Below are 16429 nucleotides of genomic sequence, written 5' to 3'. Positions count from 1 at the left end.
TTGATTTTTTCTTGAAAAACGGCGACGCGACTTCCTGTCTGCTCCAAACATTGTGGTTGGTGAACGATGTTGATGACGTCCTCCTCATTAAAGCGTCCTGGGGAATCTCATTGTGGGACTGGATCAAAGTGGCTGTAATTCTGCACCAAGACTGACAGATACATTATTAGAGGACCAATAAGACCAAAATAAAAATGTCCAGCAAAACCAGCAAAAAGAATTCTATTTAAGAAAAAAATAGAATCATGATTTATTTTTACAAATATACTGATTGATTTACTAAATTTTTTTTATTAAAAACTGTAGCATATCTGTACATTGAAATATGAACTGTGTTGTAACTAGTATAACATAAGTGTCCTTGCTTGCGTTTAAGTGGGCGTGGCTTTAACATGGGGAACATCTGATTGGTGAGCATGATGGTCTATTACACAGGGACATCAGCGCTACGTGATTGGACTCCCCGACCCATGCAGGGGGTGGTGTGTGCGGCACATACCCGGCGGGATACATTCAATACATGCGCTGCGCTTTGCTCTGAAAAGATCTCCCATCGCGCCGTCGCTGCCGCTCTTCTGCCGGCGTCCCCGACACCCCAGGGCGTCACCAGCGCTCCAGCCAGCATGTCTGCGCGTGCGTCCTACAGCAACCCTGATATTGACCGATGGAGCAGAGTCTGGGGTGCAAAATCACGTTTATTTGGGTTCAGTTTAAATGTGGCCCTATAAAGATAAAAATAAAGTGAAGCCATTGTCACATGTGATACACAGCAGCACAGCACACGGTGCACACAGTGAGATGTGTCCTCTGCTTTTAACCCATCACCCTGAGTGAGCAGTGGGCAGGCGCCCGGGGAGAAGTGTGTGGGGGCTTTGCTCAGTGGCACCTTGGCAGATCGGGATTCGAACCGGCAACCTTCTGATTATGGGGCCACTTCCTTAACCGGTCAATGTGCTGTTTGTTCAGAGGTTAGTTGTCGTCTTGTTTCTTGTTTTGCCGGTCAGCATCTCCAAACCCCTGAACAGCAGACGGCCAGGGTCCCTCTGCGTGATTTAAAGTTCTCTGTCTGTCTTTCTCATGATCAAATTACAAACTGCCTGTCTCAGATTCCACCACTTCTCCCCCCACCTCTCACTGTCACTTCCTGTTACTCACATTTTTGCACTGAGATCTGTGTGTGTGTGTGTGTGCGGTAGCCGTCTGCTCTCCTGCATTGTTGTCTGTGATTGGGTGGACCTCGGCTCCTGAAAACCAGCCTGCCCTGCTGCAGCCCTCCTCGCAGCCAGCGGTCGATAACTGCTGAGGAGCTGCCCTTTTCTTCCAGAACGCGCCCATCTGCACCATGCGTTCAGCCGCAGAGCCCTCTGTGTGTGTGTGTGTGTGTGTGTGTGTGTGTGTGGCTCCTTGCGCTCAGAAACAGATGCTCTGATGGCCAACCTCCACCAAGCCAGGTACTTCAGTAGAGCTGAGCGAATATAGATCACTTCAGATGATAAATGTGGTCATTACTGCCGGGGTGGGGCGGGGTTTTTTCCTTTTTTCTTCCTGGTTTTAGAACAAGGCGTCTTGATTTTTTCCTGATATTCCAGTTGATGACTATCAAAGGTCATGTAGGAAAACTGTGTTTTTCCCCCTGTGTTCTCTGCTATGGCTGCATCTGTGTCACGCTGACTCTGCAGACACACCCATCTCAGTGGGCCCGGGCAGGCAGGTGATGCAGATGGAAATGTATGCCTGGTAAAGTGAGGTGGGTTAGGAGGGATGGAGGGGGGTGTGGTGGAGGGCTGGAGGAAGGAGGGATGGAGAAAGGATGATGGATGGATGGATGGATGGAACCCGGCTGCCACCACTGAGGTTCATCATAAAAACATCATAAGACTTGGTCACATGACAAGTGGTGCCTGTACGGATTGGCCAATCGTGCTGCATTAGGGGGGATTATCGCCTTAAACTGGACCAATAAGACACAAGGCGAGTTGTGTTGCTTGAATAGAGGAGGGTGAAGTTAAATATACACACACAGTTCTGAATTATTCCGATTCAACCAAATGAGTATCCTGGCTGATCTTTTGTGTGTGTGTGTGTGTGTGTGTGTGTGTGTGTGAGACTGAAATGGATCACAATTTCAGTCTTTGTTTGCACATCATAACCACCCTGCTGCTTACAGCAGCTCATGCTTGTAATAATATCTGAAAAATATGCAATGTGATGAATCACAACCATTTAAAATAGCTGACTGAAGTCAAGTCAAACTTTATTCGACTTTATGGTAAACAATAAAAAGCTCATAATCATTGATTTGATCATGTTTTATCACACAGCTCTGATTCTTCAGACAGAAATGTGTTGGGTCTCCTTGTGCTCTGAAATGTGTGTTATGGGGCCACTTCACCGTAGGAGCCCCAGCTCAGTATCTGCAGCGTCCCCACCTTCTCTCTCCACCGATTAGCTGCTCTGCGTGTACAGGAAATAAAGAGTAGAGCTGAACGGGTGTAAGTGTTTACTCCCTGTGTGTGTGAGATGTAGTGATGGGAGGAGGGAATATTAGCTCATTATGGCAGCTCTTCACTCGTTTGCTTAATTGCTCTCGTCTCGCCCCTCGAGTTGTTTGGCGGCTGTCGGCGCGATTGTCTTCATAATTGGGGTCTCACCCCGCTTCTGTTTCTGATCATGTAGAACCTGAATAGATCACTGCAGGGAACCCCAACACATGCTCCTTAGGCGGCGTTTACCAGCAGCCAGAATGGTGAGAAATGTCACCATTTGTTTTACTTCAGATTTGTTCATTAATTACAATTAAATAAATCCCATATTTCATTTTTCAGTGGAATTAGGGTCTGTACGTTATGGTGTCCTATTTATGTGTGGTTGTCACCTTAAGAGCATGACATTATCAGTCACAATCACATTTTTATAAATATTAATAATGATCAAACCAATACAATTAGAACTTCCTCATTGGTTGCCTGTGCAAGGCAGTGATTACCTTTGCATGGGGTTGGACTTTGGCGTCCATCAATTATGATTTTGACTTTGATGCACACGTTTACCGAAGAAATGTGTTCAAGTCAAAGTCAAGTCAAAGTCAGTTTTATTGTCAATTCTGCCACATGTACAGGACATACAGAGAATTGAAATTGCGTTACTCTCAGACCCATGGTGCATACAAGTAACATTAAAATACAAACAGTAACATTAAATACAAACAGTAACATTAAATACAAAGGTATAAATAACATTTTGGCACAATATACAAATACGGGCACATGGTGGAGAGTGCAAACCATGTAAACAATGTACTAATATCAGTACATCCGTATATAGGCCTCCAGCATCCCAGTTCCAACAGCGTCCAACCAAGACTGAGGTCAAGGTCGCTGTTTGTGTTCCTGAATGGTGAATACAGACTAAAATAGAAGAGACGTCTTGAGCTTTATCTCGTATGAGGGGTGAGGGATTAGGGGCCATGATGGCGGACGCTGGCCCACGGACAATAAGGGGCTTAGCTGGAGTTCACTGGGAGTCTCACACTCACCTCTAGTGCCCTGTCTTCAGCCACAGCTTCTGCCCTACTGCCTGCTGGGATCAGACTTGCTGTGTGTGTGTGTGTGTGTGTGTGTGTGTGTGAGTGAGTGAGGCACGGCAGGAGTTGACGGGTCACGCCGATCTCGCTGCTCTGCAGGTGGTGCTGAATTCCCTGGTCCATCCACCCATACCCACACTGCCCTGCTTCCTTACATGAGGAATGTCTGATGTGATGTGCTGTAAATGCCGCTCCTGCACCATGAATTGTCCAAAAGTGTCCTTTTAAAGAACAACTCTTGTTAGTGAGACAACATGATGAAATGGCAGAATTTGTTTCCCTCCAGCAAATGAAATGTGATTCAGTGAGACAGATGAGAAAATGTGATGCGATGAGTTAAAATAGACAGGTAGTGGTGCTCTTATTGGCTGAACCTCCGATGCTGTCGTCTTCAGATTAGGAGGAAAGCTGGATAATCAGATGATGCTTAGAAATTGTGTAATGTCAGTGGGTCACTGCCAACGTAGGTTTCCACTCCAGTCATCCTTATGCAAAGTACAGGCACAGCGTCTTGCTAATCCAGTCATCTTAATTGCTTCTAAGTATAAAATCTGCCTGAGCTACGTGTGCAGTTAAATAGGCACTAGACACAGTCCCAGAATAAATAGTTTGTCCTGAGTCTGTCACATACACATAATTGGGTGTATTCTGGACATACATTTACATTTACAGCATTTACCAGACGCTCTTATCCAGAGCGACTTACAATCAGTAGTCAAAGGGACAGTCCCCCTGGAGTCACTCAGGGTTAAATGTCTTGCTCAGGGACACGATGGTAGTAAGTGGGATTTGAACCTGGGTCTTCTGGTTCATAGGCGAGTGTCCAGATGGTAGTAGCGTAGTAGCGCACACACCTGTCCAGAAAAACATTACTACCTGGGTTTAAAACAATTAGATAAAATAAGTGCATGTATGATTAGTTAATAAGTTATTTAACTGATGCAGTGAGTAGCTTCTCATTTCTTAAACAACCATGTCGGAAGACACATCCAAAAGTGAAGTGATTGTCACATGTGATACACAGCAGCACAGCACACGGTGCACACAGTGAAATGTGTCCTCTGCATTTAACCCATCACCCTGAGTGAGCAGTGGGCAGCCATGACAGGCGCCCGGGGAGCAGTGTGTGGGGACGGTGCTTTGCTCAGTGGCACCTTGGCGGATCGGGATTCGAACCGGCAACCTTCTGATTACGGGGCCACTTCCTTAACCGCTAGGCCACCACTGCCCCCCACATCCTGTGGGACAAACATCAACTGCTGAAACTACTAAAACTGGTTGAAGAACTGGAAGGATAGTGGGGAACCATCATCTTCACAGACTTAATTTAGTCAGAAAAAAGTCTTGATTGTGATCGTGAGCATTTCCTCACCCTTGAATTGAAGGGAACTCCAGGAGTTTGGATTAAACTGATGTTCATTTCCGATTCTTCACTACGTTCCACCAAACTCCTGCAAAACAGTCTCAATACCAATTTAAAATTTATGAAACATTTTAACATTAATACAAGTATGGTCCTTCACTGGCTCCAAATGGGGATAGGTGTAAAGAGTGCTTTGTTCATTCGGCTTCACCGTCTGAGTGGTCGTATCTGGAGTTTGTCCCCTTACGACGTCATAAGGGGAAAGGTTACCTCCCATTTCTCATGCTTTGATGAGCACCCAGAGAATTTCCCACCCCCTCCCCTAAAACATTATCTCCACCGACCGTCACGGCTTGAAAACGTGCGAAGCATTGCAGTTGCTCAGTGATTGGATGTAAAAATGAGCACAAATCTGTGTTTTTTTTTTTTAGTTCCATCACATGAGACTTTATTGGCTGGTGAATGGTGTTGATGATGCTCAACTTCTATAGGCCGCTCCCCTTCTTGTCCTGCATCCAGGGACATCTCATTGTTGGTCCGGATCAAAGTGGCTGTAGTTCTGCTCCAAGGCAGAATTCTCCTTCCAATTTTGGAAAGAGATGTCAGATACAGAATTGGGGGACCAATAACTGTGAGTTTCAACTCACAGTTCATATTCCGTCTTAGCAGCTGAGTATGTTTCCCACTGAGCATCATTTGGTCTCTTGATAATTAAGAATAAAACCCCAAACATCCTGTTGTCTTCATCCTGGTGTCTAAAATACAAAAATCTGGCAACAGGGTGCAGCTGTGGTGGGATCTGGAGGAGAACCTGTGGTTTCTCCTTGACCCCTGAACTGTACCCACCCTCTCCAGCTGTGGGAAAGGGAGGTTCTCTGTTCGTTCAGCAAGAGGAAGTTGGGTGGAGGGGCGGGACATAGCTGTGGTCAGACTAATTGGAGGGCAATTTCACCAATTCACGGGTGTGTTCTGGAATTCACTCTTCTGGACGTTCTTGCCTTTACCAGGGTGTCATGGTGTGGAGGTGTCAGGATGAATTTTACTGTATCGCAAGCAGCATGGTGTGTTGGTGTGTCTGTTTGTACGATGCTCAGTGGTCACGTGGAGAGTCGTTCTTTTTCTAACTCTTCTCCACTCTTCTTTAGATGAAGATGAAAAGCAAGTCCCTCTGAGCTGTGATTGGTGGAGGCCGTGAAGGCTCAGAATAGCTCCTGGCCTGCGACAGTGGTCAGGGTTCAGCTACAGCAACTTTACAACATAAACTCTTCTTTAATAAGACACTTCTCAGATCTTAATCTGCAGGTCACACGAGAGGATCAGAAGCAGCCACTGCTGTTTAAAAAGTGGCCCTGTGACACGTCTCTGATCTCATTCTACTGATCAGGGTTCAAGTCGCATAATTTGGACAAAATTCCATTAAAAAAATTGCTGTTTTATTTTTAGTCAAGCATTTTGACGTCATTCTGGGTGACAGGAATGCAGACACTGCCGGAACGCAACGAATAGCTGCCAGTTTGGATTCTGGTTTGGTGCATCAATAGTGGCAGTTTGGCAGCAGCCATATTTTGTTGGTTTAAATATATTTATCAGGATTATGCAGATGGGAAGGAACTGTGCATGTCCTTGTTTCTTAAACAGCCAGCTCTCTGGTGAAACACTGGCCCACATAAACCTGCACCCTTTCAAATAATGTCACCTTATGATAATGAGAATGTGTCCCTTGACTGTGAGAGAGACACTTGACTGTGAAGTGACACTCTTTAATACTTGCCTGCCACTAGAATATTCATTTATATGATTGGTACTTCGCTAAAGCCACCAACCATCACTCTTCAGAAGGAGCCAATCAAGTTCAAGTCTGTCCAGCAGTCGCTCAGTGGAGGTGATGTGAAGTAACGTTTTCCGCCACCGTGCCACTTACTTGACCTCGCAGTCCCTCAGGACCACCCCGCGACATCCCTCCCTGGAGCAGATTCCATCTCCCCCAATTATCCTCATCTGGGTTCATTCTCACCTCTTAATGCTTCATTTCGTGGGAACAGAGTCCTGTGCCGCCCACTTTCTACAGCCCCTCCCCCAGTGGCACAGACAGGGACCTTGGCGAGCCTTCATGGTGTCTGCTCTTTGGCTCATATGACCAAACTAGACAACGGGCCGACTGTGTGTGTGTGTGTGTGTGTGTGTGTGTGTGTTCAGCCAGAAGCCCATGCTTATTTTAAATCTTAGTCGATTGTACCGTGCCGCTGTAAGAAACTTCCTATAAAAGTAGGAACCTGGACATCATCTGCAGTAAGGACCTGTCAGGTCACCGCAGTGAGAGCTATTATAACGGAACAAGGCTAACAGCTCGTTTTCGAGGAGACTATAAATACACAGCCCTGCTGTAGGTCAAGCACGCCTCTATTCACAGTCTCCACTGCATTAAACCTGAAATCAGACTTTTCTAATACTGGATAGGTGCTTTAACATGACCACCAAACACCCACCATGGCCTCTCAACTGGCCTCCTGCCGTTTCAGCGTGTACTTTCCTCCGGCTGCTACTAATGGGCTGGTTATTGTAAGATGAGTGACCTCCACTTCCGAAACTGTCTTAATTATTACATTTTCTTTCCGGTAAGGTATGGAATACCAGCACAAGTCAGACATTCAGAGACCTCATTTTTAACAGTACAGTCCCACAATGCAGCACAACTAACTCATGGTTAGTTTGCCAGTTCTGATCAGATGTCAGAGTGGTGGCCTAGTATTTAATGAAGCGTCCCTGTAATTAGAAGGTTGCTGGTTCGAATCCACAGCAGCACAGCACACAGTGTACACAGTGAAATTTGTCCTCTGCATTTAACCCATCACCCTGAGTGAGCAGTGGGCAACCATGACAGGCGCCCAGGGAGCAGTGTGCGGGGACGGTGCTTTGCTCAGTGGCACCTCAGTGGCACCTTGGCGGATCAGGATTCGAACCGGCAACCTTCTGATTACAGGGCCGCTTCCTTAACCGCTAGGCCACCACTGCCCCACAGTTCTGTGCAGGTCTGTACTGACCCTAGTCACCACTCCCCATCATAACCTACATGACCAGGGCTCCTCTTACACCACCTCTGGGGTGGGCTGACAGAAATAGCTTTTACATTTAGCTGTGGACTTGTCTATGAGCAGTAGCCCCAAGCCATAAATCAACTCTTTATCACGTATTATGTCTTTACTACACTGCAGCCATGGGCCAAGAGATGGACTTGTTTAGGTTTTATCATCCTAGCAGCTCTATATTATATCAGGGTACTTTCACTTAGTGGAAGGATGGACCTTGTGTTGCCATTAAACATAAAAAAAGTATAATTTTTTTTTAAAAAGTACATTTATGCCATTTATCAGATGCCCCTATCCAGAGCGGCGTACAACCAGTAGTTACAGGGACATTCCCCCCCTGGAGACACTCAGGGTTAAGCTCAGGGACACAATGGTAGTAAGTGGGGTTTAAACCTGGGTCTTTTGGTTCACAGGCAATTTACTACCACCCATGATATTCTACACATCTACTTTCTGGCCGGAAAACACGTCCATCTTTAACTGTGTCTGTTTGCCCCGCAGGACAGTGACATCCAGAAGAAGATCGACCATGAGATCCGCATGCGTGATGGGGCGTGTAAACTGCTGGCGGCTTGCTCCCAGAGGGACCAGGCGCTGGAGGCGTCCAAGAGCCTCCTCACCTGCAACACGCGCATCATGGCCTACATGTCTGAGCTGCAGAGGATGAAGGAGGCTCAGGTCATGCAGAGGGTGGCCCGCAGGTGAGTGGGACATGAAGTAGTTGGATTTTAGTGGGGAGTCACACAGCTTTGGTTCTTGGACTTGAGTAACCCTAACCTGTTTTAAATTCCGCGCGGTTTATTGAGATTCGCTCGAACTCGTTTTTATATACCGAGATTCTGCATTTCCCAGAACGAGCCTGGTGGTACAGAATCGTGTATTAAATGACTCCTTCAGACAGTCGGGCTGATTCATTACACCAAGTCACCTGGAGTGGATCATTGAGATCATCCACATGAGAATGAAATGTCTTGTTCAGGAATTTCATTCAGCAGCATCTGGTCATGTGACATTATGACTAAGCAATTGAATGATGTGGAATGGCATTGAAAGAGACGCTACTTCATTTGTGATCTAAACTGAATGTGTTGATGACTAATGGTCAGACTATACTTTCTTATCAGGTGGGATTTTTGACCCCTGACCCCTATTAGATCTAGAGATAACTGTAAATTATGTAGCTATGTTACTATGTATTACATGTTACTATGTATTTTTTTTGGCTAACAGCATGCAAACCTCCCTGAAAGTAAGGTCGTGGGTCTTGTTCTCCTGTCTGTGACTCAGCATCTGTGTGTGTTAATACGCTTAGGTCATCTGACGCTGGGCCTATGGATGACAGGCACCCCTGTAAAGCCAAAGTCGCTATCTCAGGTGAGAATGCTTATAATGACACATACAAATCACATTAGTATTCAGCAGATTTCATGTGCATAATGTATGTATATATTGTGCTGTGATTTGTGTGTGTGTTTCATATTGAGTTCTTTAATTATTTTTCTTCTTCCTGTGTGATGTTTTAAACTGATATACATACTTTCATCCGAGTTTGTATCTGAGACTCTTTTTAAATCTATATGAGTGACGGACTCTGGGCGTACAGCAGACCAGCTTCCTAATACAGGAAATGACACGCCCATTCTCTGTATGTGGGTGATTAGTGTAATCTCTACTTTCACCCTTTAACTGATTAACGCTCACGTTATCGCTCTCTTTATGTCTGTCTGTCTCTGCATTGCAGACCTTCGCATCCCCCTCATGTGGAAGGACACAGAGTATTTCAAGAATAAAGGAGGTGAGAAGGACAGCACAGACGACCCTGTTCCCATCCTGACATTCATCATGAGGATGGCTGGGCCACAGAAACAACCTGCATTACTCACAGTAACATTACTCACCAGAGAGTGGGGTTAAAGGGTGGGGTCAAATCTCTCCGTCTCTCTCACAGAACTTCATCGCTGTGCGGTGTTCTGTCTCCTCCAACTGGGTGGCCAGAGCTTCGACACTGACATGGTGATGGTGGACCGAACTCTGACAGACATCTGCTTCGAGAACACCATTGTCTTGTGAGTGTGTTTTTTTGTCTGGGATCGTTATATTTAACTTCAGATTGAAGTAAAACCTGAAGGGTTTTTGGAGAGGGAATAAGTAATTGACACATTTAAATACTATAGATTCATTGATTTGCTTTTAATTAGTGCAAAATGTCCAACACAAACCACGGGTATGCCGTCAAAAACGTCCCCTCTGCAACTATAACCCCAAAAGAAAAGTTCCCACCTAAATACCCAACTCAAGCGTGACACCTACTGGCCATTCTTCATTACAATCCCAACAATCTGACAATATTGTAAAGTCATTATGTAAGCTGAATTGTGAATTGTGAGCAGTGAGGAGGTGAGCCCAGGCTTCGAGCTGCGAGTGGAACTGTACAGCAGCAGCTGGGAGGACGGCGGCTCGGCAGGCAGCACGCCGCGGAAACTGGCCAGCAAGCTCAGCTCGTCGCTGGGCCGCTCGGCGGGGAAGAGGATGCGGGCGGCCATGGAGCCTGGAGGCAACAGCCCCACCAGCCACGGCGGAGGGACAACTCTGCTGCTACCGGTCCCCTCTGTACCGTGAGTGACACACTCAAATCCCTTCTTTAAAAGATATACATATAAAGCATTTTCATGTTTATTGAAAATTCTAGGAAAATTGAGAGGATACAGGAGAGGATGAAAGTGCTTTTTTTCTGTACTGAGCGAATTCGGTTGTTCTCTGCTTTATTCTGCTTACAGGGGCCCGAAGTACCATCTCCTGGCTCACACCACTCTCACCCTCACACATGTGCAGGACAGCTTCCGGACTCACGACCTTTCCATCACAGCCAATGGTAGGGCGCTTGATCACGTCTTAACATCGGAACAGTTGAAATGTTCTAGAAATAGATGGTTTGGTGTTTAAAATAATACTTTATTTGTACACCATTTAGAAACTGTTCCAATTGCTCTGCCCCAATGCTCCCAATCATTTGTTTTCTTCCAACTTTGTAAGGTTAGCAACTATGCTTCTTAAATATATGCTTTGTCAGAAGATTTTCAAAATTAAGAAGACCCTAAGTACATTGAGGACTGCATTTTAGTACATGGCAGAGCTTTTGACTAGTCTAGTAGAATACAGTATGATGCGTATGATACGGAAGTGAATATCACTCCAGACGGCTTCGGCGCCTGCATTTAACCCCGCAACTGGTTTGGTTGCTGTTTCTGCAGAGGAGTGCTCCTTCTGGCTGCCGCTCTACGGGAGCGTGTGCTGCCGCCTGGCCGCGCAGCCCCACTGCATGACGCAGCAAATGATGAGTGGACAACTGCGGGTCAAGGTGGGCGCTGCGGTCTGGGACACTAGAATTAGAATTGCTCACCTGTACTTTGGTGAGCCGCCCTTCTACATTTTTATATGCTTTCCATGCAGCTTGGGGGGGATCCTCAAGGCTGGACCGACATCTACGGTGTCCTTAAAGGGACAAAGCTGTTCTGCTACCACAAACAAGATGATAAAGAGGCCAGTGTGGACCCTGCTGTTACTATTGGTATTAACAAAGTAAGATAAAGCCCTGAATTTTTGCCTCAATAGTATCACATTTGCTAGTTAACCAATCCAATTGCTGGAAACAAAGTGCTGATTATCTGTCATTGTGGCGTCTGATGACAGCCTGTTTAGCAGTGAAACTGAAAAATCGAGCAGCAAGATTAAAAGTCTTAAAAGCTAAAATGAAAAAGAGCAAGATGTAAGGAAAAATGTATGTTGTCATAATTCCAATCCCCTTATTTTACCTTTCAATGTCTTGTTTTTGTTCAATATTAGGAAAGTTTTGTTTCAAAGTTTTGGCACAAATCTGATTCCATAAAATTCTACCCCAACTAATTGTGTGTTTTTGTATGTGTGTCAGGAGACAAGGATTCGTGCAGCAGAGAAGGATCCCCACAGCAAAGCCCAGAGCATCTGCATTAGTAACCAGTATGGGGGAGAGGAGGTCACACACACTCTTTCAACAGACAGCCGGGAGGATACACAGCGCTGGATGGAGGCCTTCTGGCAGCAGTTCTATGACATGAGTATGACACACACACACACACACACACACAGAAATCCAGTGTAACATCAGCAGATGCCACTGGGGTTCGGCATATAGTCAATCATTTTTTATTATTATTAAATATTTTAATTTCCATCCCATATATGTTCTATATATTTTCTAAGTATTTCAGCTCTGGCATAATCCTATTTTCTGCCGTTTTTGCCACATAATGGAGGTGAAGTGAAGCTGAGTTAAAAGTACAGAATGTGGGGTTGTCGTACTGAAAGTACTCTTGCACCCCTGCAGGCCAGTGGAAGCAGTGCTGCGATGACCTGATGAAGATTGACTTGCCATCACCAAGGAAACCTGCCCTCATCTCACCCAAACAGGGATCCCTTTACCATGAAATGGGTAAGAATCTGCTTGATTTATTACACGTACACATTTATTACATGGGACAGTATACTACAGAAGAACATAAACCAAAACCAAATAAATGATATTGATCATTTTCTACAACAAGCATGAACGGTTTGTTCATCACTGACCTTCAACCATCCTACATCCAACTAGCAGATTACTGATAGAGAAATCATTGTGATCCATACTCCACTGAACCTGTAGGAAGTGTTTGGAAGTGACTCTCTGTGTTAGAGATGGTGTTTACGGGATTTGCCAATGGCGAAGAACCTTGGAAAGATGCCGTACTCCTGTCTGTGTGTGCCGAGTACGAGATTGGCTATTCCCTGCTTTCTAACTGCTGATCTGAGGATGTTTCTGACTTTCTCTCTCTTTCTCTCTTTTCCATATTCCCATTCTCTCCTTTTGTTCTTCCATTTGTGTTTCTTTCGGTCCACATCTCCATGCCATTTTAATTTTGATTGGTTGTATCTGGCCACACCATGCACACACCCCCTGCCCCCAGCTCCTTCTGCCCCTGCTCCGGTGTGTGAGGGTCTGCTGCTGCAGGATAACGCTGTTTCTGCCGAGATCCGCGCACTGCTCTCCTCTTATTACAGCGACAGGTGAAGTAGCCTGTGGTGTATCCGCACAGCTTGAAAACCCCGCCCACCCAGCCGGGCGCTGCGCTTCAACTCGTTCTGATTCAAATTCAAATCAAGTCAGATAAGTGACGGAATTTGTGGCGAAATTTGTTTGCTTTTAGCAGATGCTTAATTGTAGGGATGCATAATACCATTTTTTTCAGAATGACGAGTAGCAAGTGCTGATCCTCAGCAGAATACCTGATGAAATATCATAAGGCTCAAAAACAAACAAAAAAACATTGGACCTTAACATCGAAAATGAGAGTATGTCTGTAAACTACTTTACATCTGAGCATCGCTGGTGTGAGGGTCTCAGCACGTGGGATCACACGAGAATGCGTACAAACCTGGTGTCGGAATCTATATCAGTGCATCCCTACCTAGTCTGTGTGTATTTAGATAATAGAATGTCTGTATTTTAATTAATGAAATATACTAACTAACTATCAAAACTTACTGCCAATTTAAATCTGATTCAGATCTCTAAATCCATAAATTTCATGTAAAAGGTGCAGAGTTAGAGACTGTCTGCTGTTGTGAACACAGACACACACACATCCACACATCCACACTATTTCGCTGATCTGTGGTCAGGTAGGAAAGGATTTTTCTGGTGGAACCTGAGTGGAAGAAAATGATCCAGTACCATAAAATATCCATACAACTGCTGTGGAACCCAAACAGTGGAGCTGCAGTCTCTAACTCTACACACACACACACACACACACACACACACACACACACACACACACACACGCATGCAGCATGTACCTACAGGGCTTTTATAGTTGAGATTTTGTGATGTTACTTTCCAGTGTCTTTTTAGTTTGTAGTTTGTTATCCAATTCTAAAATGTCAGAATGTAATGTCTTGATCTAATTTAATTATTTAAACATAGTTATTTTGTTTTTTTAATTTTAATTTAGTAAAAGGTTTAGTCTTCATTAACTTTGAGGAAAATGTATCCTTGCTCAGGGACTTAATCAGGGAATTAATTTCTAGTCTGTCCTGTTTTTTCACTTTCATTTATTTTTGTTCTGCCAGTTATTGACACATCTGATGACATCAGCACAGTGACGGACATCCTGACACGGCGTATGCACGACTCTGACTTGCGGAGCCGGCTGGAGCAAGCCACGCCCACACCTGTGTGGCTGTCCCTTTTTGAGGAAGACTGCTCCCCGCCCACAACCCCCATTCCCAGTCACTACCAGAAGCCACCCGTACCCCGCCCCTGCTCCAGTCCCCGCAGTCCAGCTCGGGCGAGTCCGAGATGTGGGGGTCGCCTGTCCTCCCTGGCCAGCCTCACCTCCGAAAGCGATAGCCCCTGCAGCACCAGCCCCTGCTCTCGACACGGCTGGACCCCCGAGCCCCCCGCCGCACCGCCCAGCTTCCGACCCCGCACCCTGTCCCTGGACGCCAAGCTGAGCAGCCTGCGGGTTCGTGGCTACAGCGCAGGCCTCCAGTGCGCCTGCCAGACCCCGGCTGCCGTCACCTCGGGGTCCCCCCACAGAGCGCCCGCCCTTGCCGGGCTGTCCTGCTCCAGCACGTCCAGCACTTCCAGCAGCTCCAGCGAGGGAAGCGGGGGACCTGATTCCGACCTGCCCTTTTCACGCCCGGGCGCAGCCGGACGCAGCGCCAGGAACTTGCGCTCCAAACTTGACCCCCGCAACTGGCTGCAGAGCCAGGTCTAAACACCTCTTCACACACACACACACACACACACACACACACCTCCAGGCAAACTGGAAACTGTCTTTGGGTTGCTGAATTCGTCTGTTTGGGAAATTGGAAAATGAGTCAGGTAAATATCAAGCTGAGTTATTAATGATAACTGGAAAATGTGTGCTTTGTTCATCAGGTATGTGCGGTGCTTTGATGTCTGGATGGGACTGGTGTAGTTTGTTCAGGATCCTCAGGATCCTTCAGGATCCTCTGGTCCTCATCTTGAACCTCGCGCTTATATATGCAATGGCTTCTGGGACTCGTCCGCCCTGAGCTGGTCACACTGATTTAAAAAATACTGACGCTTGCAAAGAACATTAATTACACAGAGAATCATATTTAGAAGTAATCAAATTTAACAATCATTTAAAAAGAAAATACTGATCTTACTGATCCCATAATCTGACTAGATTGTTTCTTGTTGAAATGATAACTGCATGAATTACTTCAGGTCCAGACTTGCATGTCTGATGTTCTAAACAAATAAGATATGAATGAATGAATGAATGTTAAAACTATGGGATAACCAGACAGAAACTGGTGCAATTCTTCCATTAAAACAGCTTGATTCATTGATAATTATTCCGATGGATGGAGGCGTTTTGTTTCACAGTATTCGAGAGTGCGGGTATATTTGTGAAATCACTCTGTTTTTGTAATTCTAATGTAATGATTAAACCCCCTCTCCTGCATTCATATCCTTCTGTAACATTATTCCTGTGATGGGTCAAAAATTTGTGCTTTTAGTGAATCTATGCATTCACCAAAGCAGATTTTATTATTGTAAAGTTTTGTAATTTTTAACATATCCTTTTGCTTTTTGGTTTTATTCAATTGTATTTTACATGACTGGTTTTGTTATAAAGGTTATATTGCTATATAATTTTATCAGAAATAAGATGAGCTGGGTTAACAGGAGAACCAGGCGTCTGCATGCATGTTGCCATCGGCACGTCTGAATCGAACAAGATGATAACTTTCACAGTATAACAATAAATGATAACTGAATAAAGGAGTAAAATGGTCTCCCCTGTGCTTCCCTACCGTTAACCTGAATGTGGTGGAAATGGTTGCCATATGATGTCTGCATGAAATATGCCCATGTGCTCTCTGCTGTTTGCAGCTTTCCTTTACACTTCACTTGATGCTCTTTTATACCAGTTGGAATATTTCGCAGAAGACGTATTGTTTGACTTTATTTGCATATTTTCCCTCAGTATTTATATGCTCGGGCTCTGTTGGACCCACTGAAGCCCTTTATCCTGATGTCAGGGAATGCAATTAATTCATAGATTCCCTGATGTTAAAAAAAAAAGGTGGTAATGCATTAAAAAGATGCTTTGATGGAATGCAAACCTTTCTAACCTTTCTTCGCTTCGAAGTTCTGCATCGCCAACACTGACAGTGAAACATATTAAAACTGAAAGAGATTTGAAGTGCCAAATGTGTGGTTTTCCTCTGGAAGGTCAAATGGTTCTGCCCTGGACCAGTACACAATAGTAACTAAGTGTAGCTTCAAGTTATAATTCTTTGTGGAACCAATTTTGGAGAAAGTGCTTGCTTAGATGT

At 45.2% G+C, this 16429-nt stretch overlaps 1 protein-coding gene across 7 annotated transcripts in view; it reads left to right on the top strand.

Annotated features, from left to right (window-relative positions):
* rtkna (rhotekin a) overlaps window positions 1-16429 on the top strand; it is a 39225-nt gene that overhangs the window by 18346 nt on the left and 4450 nt on the right. For 5 of the 7 annotated variants that reach the window (XM_028995083.1, XM_028995088.1, XM_028995086.1 and 2 more), the window contains 11 exons: window positions 8534-8733; window positions 9345-9406; window positions 9774-9827; window positions 9981-10098; window positions 10423-10647; window positions 10810-10904; window positions 11284-11390; window positions 11483-11611; window positions 11961-12126; window positions 12396-12500; window positions 14180-15886. In XM_028995083.1, coding sequence (XP_028850916.1) covers window positions 8534-8733; window positions 9345-9406; window positions 9774-9827; window positions 9981-10098; window positions 10423-10647; window positions 10810-10904; window positions 11284-11390; window positions 11483-11611; window positions 11961-12126; window positions 12396-12500; window positions 14180-14829 — 1911 coding nt within the window. In that variant the 3' untranslated portion in view covers window positions 14830-15886. Of the gene's footprint in view, window positions 1-8533; window positions 8734-9344; window positions 9407-9773; window positions 9828-9980; window positions 10099-10422; window positions 10648-10809; window positions 10905-11283; window positions 11391-11482; window positions 11612-11960; window positions 12127-12395; window positions 12501-13014; window positions 13115-14179; window positions 15887-16429 lie in introns of those variants that run through there. The other 2 variants (XM_028995090.1, XM_028995084.1) reach the window with 2 other exon arrangements.

This window comes from Denticeps clupeoides, chromosome 11 (assembly GCF_900700375.1).
Source record: "Denticeps clupeoides chromosome 11, fDenClu1.1, whole genome shotgun sequence".
NCBI classification, from domain to species: domain Eukaryota; kingdom Metazoa; phylum Chordata; class Actinopteri; order Clupeiformes; family Denticipitidae; genus Denticeps; species Denticeps clupeoides.
The sequence above is the reverse complement of the archived record's forward strand: the minus strand, read 5'-3'. Positions and strand labels throughout refer to the sequence as shown.